Source organism: Peromyscus leucopus, chromosome 3, assembly GCF_004664715.2.
Source record: "Peromyscus leucopus breed LL Stock chromosome 3, UCI_PerLeu_2.1, whole genome shotgun sequence".
NCBI classification, from domain to species: Eukaryota; Metazoa; Chordata; class Mammalia; order Rodentia; family Cricetidae; genus Peromyscus; species Peromyscus leucopus.
In genome coordinates this window covers 76132933-76138932 of record NC_051065.1, presented here as the reverse complement: position 1 = coordinate 76138932, position 6000 = coordinate 76132933, and the positions used below count along the sequence as shown (strand labels likewise).

The window sequence follows — 6000 nt, the reverse complement described above, 5'->3', positions numbered from 1 at the left end:
ATTCAGAGTTTTCACACATTATGCAAAATAATAGAAAAAAATACATGAAGGTGGTAATTGTATTTGTCCCAACTCCTTTGGCATGAAGAGACAAAAATCAGCTTAGACAATACAAACCCATTTCTGTGCCGTTAATGTCTCTGTTAGGACTTTCCTCCCAAGACAGCAATGCCCTCCGCAGACACCGGGACAGTCACTCACTGCACATGATCTGCTCTGAGTCAGCTGTTTCAGACCACACTGAGAGCTCAGCACAACCCCGCTGCTGACAGAGTTGTCTGCTGACGGCCTCAGCTACTGAAGACACAGTTATAGCCTCCACCCCTTCCACCTGGACAACTCTAGAGCCCACTCAAGTAGTCCAAAGACATCTCACAAATGAGTGATGCTTTCCAAATGTGAATGTGTACTACTGATAAAGTTAAAAATCTGTGTATTACTAAGGGTGGCTTCAAAGGGAAGAAGAAGAGGTACTTTCTCTTCAACGTTTTCGTTTCCCAAACACCTACTCTCTTTTCTCTTCCTTCTTCCCTTCCCCAGCACAGCATGGGGACTCACAAAGCAACACCTCACTTAATAACCCCAGAAGAGCAACTGGAATGCAAATAGGAACTGGCACTCATTTATTCCTATGATCTCTTTTAAATAAAATTCATTTGTCCCTCCACTACACACTATAACTCTAATAGCCACGAAAATGAAAATAAAACTACTAAACCTATATACAGTGAATTTCTCTAACATCTTGTTTTTTACTTTATAAAAAATAATCTCAAATTTTAAACTTATAATGAGTTAGATTTGAATTCAGATTCCTTAAAAAGGTAACTTTGAAACTTGGGTGCTGCTGGAACAGAGGTAAAGAAAGCAGTTACAGTACTGGTGATTTTCAGGTTTTTTTAGTATTTATGCTTTGTGTGTAAAGTATCAATAAATATTTCTTTCTAAAATTTCTGCCTTACAAAAAGGTACTTTATATTCAGGAAACTGTGGGTAACATATAATTAAACAAAAAGCAGGAAATATATTCCAAATAGGAAAAATTGTTTGGCCTTGACACTTGCATAATAACCAGATGTTACAATACATGCCAAAATTATTGAAACATTCCTGGGAGTTCAGAGATTAAAATACAGACCAATGTTTCTGGAGTGAATGTGATAACAACATGGCAGACATGCCAGTGATGAGTTAATAATCTACCAACATGATCAAAGATCCAGTGGTTCTTCTCAAATGCATTTGCTTTTAAAAGGGTGAACTGTGTGGTCTATTCAGAAAGGAGACTAAGGAAAAGTGAGGTCTCAAATTAACAACCCTGATTCCCCTCTCCAGTCACTAGAACAACAAGACAGTCCCAAACCTAATGGACTGCAAGAAATAATAAAGATTAGGAAAGAAATTACTAAAAGAGAGACTAAAAGAATAATAACAAAAACCAATCAAATAGCTGATTCTTTGGAAAAGTAAGAATGACAAACCTTTAGCTAATCTGACAAAAAGAAAGAGTGAGAAGATCCAAATTAATAAAATTGGGGCCAAAATGGATATTATTACAATAGACCCCAATGAAATCCAGAATATGATATTAGGAAATACTTTGAAAATTTAAATTCTAAAAAGCTGAATAATGAGTGAATTTCTAAATGCATATGGCACACTGAAAATAAAACCAAAAGGTCTAAAGAACTTAAACTCATTACTAGCAATGAGGTCAATGCTGTAATCAGTCTACATACACACTCACACACACACACACACACACACACACACACACACACACACACACACACACACAGCCTAGGACCAGATAGATTCACTGATGAATTCTATCAAACAGTCAAAAAACTGATACAAGTCTTCCTGAAATTGTTCCACAAAATATAAAGAGAAGCAACACTACTAAATTCATTCTATAAACTTAGTGTTATCTGCTACCTAAATCATGGAAGACACAACAAAAAAGAAAACTACAGACTGATATAGATGCAAAATTATCAAGAAAGTACTTGAAAACTGCATTAAGGGACACATTTAGAAGATTATATATCATGACCAAGTGGGCTTCATCCCAAAGATGCAAAGCTGGTTCAGTATACATAAATCCATAAATGCAAATGCCATATAAGCAAACTTCAAGGACAGAAAATAGACTATTATACTGATTGATATTGAAACAGCATTTGACAAGTTTAATCTGCTGTTATGATAAAGAAGACATTAGTGATTGACTAAACATACCTCAAAATAATAAACACTATATTAACAAACCTACAACTAACATTGTACTAAGTGGAGATGAGCTGGGATCATTTCCATAAAACCAGGAAAGAGACAGGGACACCCACTCTCCTCCTTTCCTACTGAATATACTGCTCTAAATTTTAGCTGTATCAATTAGATTAAAAAAAAAAGACTATATAAAAAATAGAAAAGGAAGTCAAAGTATCCTATTTGCAAATGACTTACTTTTATTCATAAAAGATCCTGTAGAATCTACTAGAAAACTCTTACATCTAAAGAACATGGATAATAAAGTTGCAGAATTGATACAAAAATCAATATGAAAAAGGAGTAGCCTTCATATATACTAACAATGAAGTGACTCTCAGAGAAAAAAAATCAGGTAAAATATCTCATTCATAGCAATTCTAAGAAAAATAAAGTATCCAGGAATAAACCTAACCAAAACGGGAAAGATTTACAATGAAAACTTCAAGGCATGAAAAAAGAAACCAAAGTAAACAATAGATAATAGAAATACTTTCCATGCTTCTGGATTGGCAGAATTCGTATTGTGTAAATAGCTGAATTATGAAAAATAATCTACAGATTCAATACAATATCCATCAAAATTTCAGTACCCTACTTTCTAGATTGAGAGAAAACAATCCAAGAATGCACACAGAACCACAAAAGACCATGAATACTCAAAGTCATCCTAAGGAGATTAAAAACAAAAACAAACAAACAAACAACAACAACAAAAACAGGTAGAGGTATTAAAATACCTACCTCAAATTAAACTATAGAGCTATAGTGACCAAGACAGTCTCGTACTGGCATAAAACAGACAGACCAATAAAACAGATTGGGGGTCTGGAAATAGACTGATAGGGGTAGGACAATATGACAAAGGTGGTAAAAACATGCAGAGGAAAATGGAGCCCATTTAACAAATGGTGCTGGCCATCTGAAGAAGAATAAGATCAGATCCATACATATCAAAGACTTCAATTCAAAACCCTGAACTCTGAAACTCCTAGAGACATTAAATATAGGCAAGACCTTTCTGAGTAGAACTCCAGGAGCACAGTAACTGGTCCCAAGAATTAATGGATAGGTCTACATGAAATTTAAAGTTTCTACACAACAAAAGAAACTATCACTAAACACCCCACAGACTGGTAGAAAATCCTTATCAGCTGTGCTTCAAACAAGGGGCTAATAGCTTGAATTTACAAAGAACTGCAAAAATTAACCCCAAGGAAACAAAACTGACAATCAACAAATGGACTGATGAAAAGAGAAGACAGTTCTCAACATAAGAAACACACATGGCCAATGAATATATTTTAAAAGTGTTATCCAACACCTCTAGGCATTAGGGAAAAATAAACTAAAATTATTCGGAGATACTGTTCACCCTAGTCAGAATGGCTATAATCAATAGATCAGACAATAAATGTTGGAAGAGATATGGGGAAAGAAGAGCCCTTATTCACTGTTGGGGGAATATAAATTAATCCAGTCATTATGCAAATCAGCCCGGAAGTTCCTCACAATATTACAAATAGAACTACCATATGACACAACTATACCATTCCTGGGCATATAGTGAAGGAACTCCATAGCCTGCTACAGAGGTATTTGCACATCCATGTTTATTGTTGTCCTACTCACGATGGCAAGGTAATGGAACTGAGCTAAATGTCTATCAGCAAATGAACGGATAATGAAATAGTTACTTATATACAATATGATACATTCAGCTGTTATGAAAATGAAATAAGCAAGAATATCAATGGACCTAGAAAGAATAGTACTAGGCAAGGCAATTGAAACTCAGAAAGACAAACTCTGCATGTTTTCCTTCACACATGGACCCTAGCCTATAATGTATTCATGTATGTAAACAGTTCTAAGTATGGCTAAAGTTCAAAAAGTTCAAGGGATCAGGAGAGGGTAATATCAGGTGATAAGAAAGGGAGGAGTATAGGCAAAAAGACAAATTACAGTGGATATAAATCTAATTTCTTTCTAGTTTCAATTATGTAAGTTTTTTTCAGTGGTGGAGATACAATTTCAGTTTTCTGTGTACTGAGGCAGAAACAAGTATTTTTGTATTCTAAAAGAATTCAACATTTATTACTATCATAAATCAGTAACTGGGAAAGTTGTACTTTGTTTTTAATTCCATTGACCAAAAGGAACTGTCCATGACTAGTCATGAATATATTTGTCACTTTGACACACTTAAAAAGGTAACTTTAAAAAAAAAAATGTTCTGAGATTTGGATGTCAGACCTTGCTGCTGAAGACACCGCGCACTGTGGACACAGGACTTGGGGGTATCCAGCTGGAACAGACCTGGAAGCCTCCTCCCTGAGAACTGTCTCTCACAGTATCTCAAAGTGTTGCCAAGGGAGGATTTAAGGCCCACTTAATAGGTGGCAATTCATGTGTGGTACTATGATCCTAGCAACTCCCTGTTGCTGGTGAGGTCATGGGCCCTAGAAGGGGATCCACTACTGCCACATTCTTAAACCAGTATAATTCCCAGATTCATTCTAAACATCTGTCCTTATACCCAAAGAAAAGTGCAGCTCTCACCCCTCATAAAAGAAGCGTCATTTTGCTGCAGAAGGAGACTATTCTATAAAGCCCCAACTGGTCGAAATGCAGAGAATAACTGACTGGGGAGTACACACCCCTAATTGATACACCGGCAACACAACCCCTGCATCAAATGATAAGGGGACATTGTGGAAGAGAGTGAAGAAAGATTTTAACAGCCAGAGGACCATGGCGTCTGCTATGAGATAGTGCCTTCTATATACGACAGGGAAGTTGAAATCTCAACAATAGGGTTGCCTAAACAAGACCGGCATAACAACAACTCCAGCTGACACTGTCATGGATAGGGAAAATCTTACAAGGCTTCACTCCTACATGAAGAACTACAGGCAATTAGTTAATGGCTGCTAAGAAATGAACAATCAGCTTTCTCCAGGGATGAGCCCTCAATGGGTGGTCAACCCTAAACACAGACATGTGAGCAACACTAAATGGTCTCAGCAGGTTATATTTGTGTGTGTAAAAGAACACTGCACACATCAATCAAAATGCCCACATTTAATAGGAATACATTTAATAGTATGGTAAAGGGGAATTTAAGAATACTTTTTAAGTAATAACAACTTTAGGTAGGCAATTGTGAGGAAGATAATAATCATACAAGCCAGAGCCACATGATTCTTCCACAGTCCCCAAGGTGACAGATCGATGCCCTGACTTTTCAAGTATTCGTCACCAGTACATCTGAAATTTAAATATACAAAATTGATTAAGTTCATCCCTAGCATCTGTCAAATATTAATCAATACATCTACTATTTCTTTATTACAGAAACCCATTGGTTAGCCAAATCAATATATGACAAGAATGTTGAACCCTTGAAATCTCAACAATATGGTTGCCTAAACAAGACTCGCATAATGACACCACCAGTTGACACTGTCATGGATAGGGAAAATCTTACAAGGCCCCCCTCCTACATGAAGAACTACAGGCAATTAACAGATGCTAAGGAAAGCCTTCTCCAGGCTTACAATTTACTAGATTCTAGGCTAAGCAACTTGCACCTAATTAAGTTAATCCTTAAAACAATCCAAAAAGAGTTTAACTATTAAGCACTTTAACAAATTTGGCCAAGTTAACATAGTCTTACTATTAACTAAGTTTCTTGCCTCATCAGATTCATTAATTGTAAATCTATGA

General features: G+C 36.1%; 1 protein-coding gene across 4 annotated transcripts in view; it reads right to left on the bottom strand.

Moving 5' to 3' along the window:
• Positions 1–5336: 5336 nt before the first annotated feature.
• Positions 5337–6000, bottom strand: part of LOC114710927 (broad substrate specificity ATP-binding cassette transporter ABCG2) — a 123212-nt gene continuing 122548 nt past the window's right edge. For all 4 annotated transcript variants that reach the window (XM_028895237.2, XM_028895236.2, XM_028895238.2 and 1 more), the window contains one exon: positions 5337–5541. In XM_028895237.2, the coding sequence (XP_028751070.1) occupies positions 5394–5541 (148 nt within the window). In that variant the 3' untranslated portion in view covers positions 5337–5393. The remainder of the gene's footprint in view (positions 5542–6000) is intronic.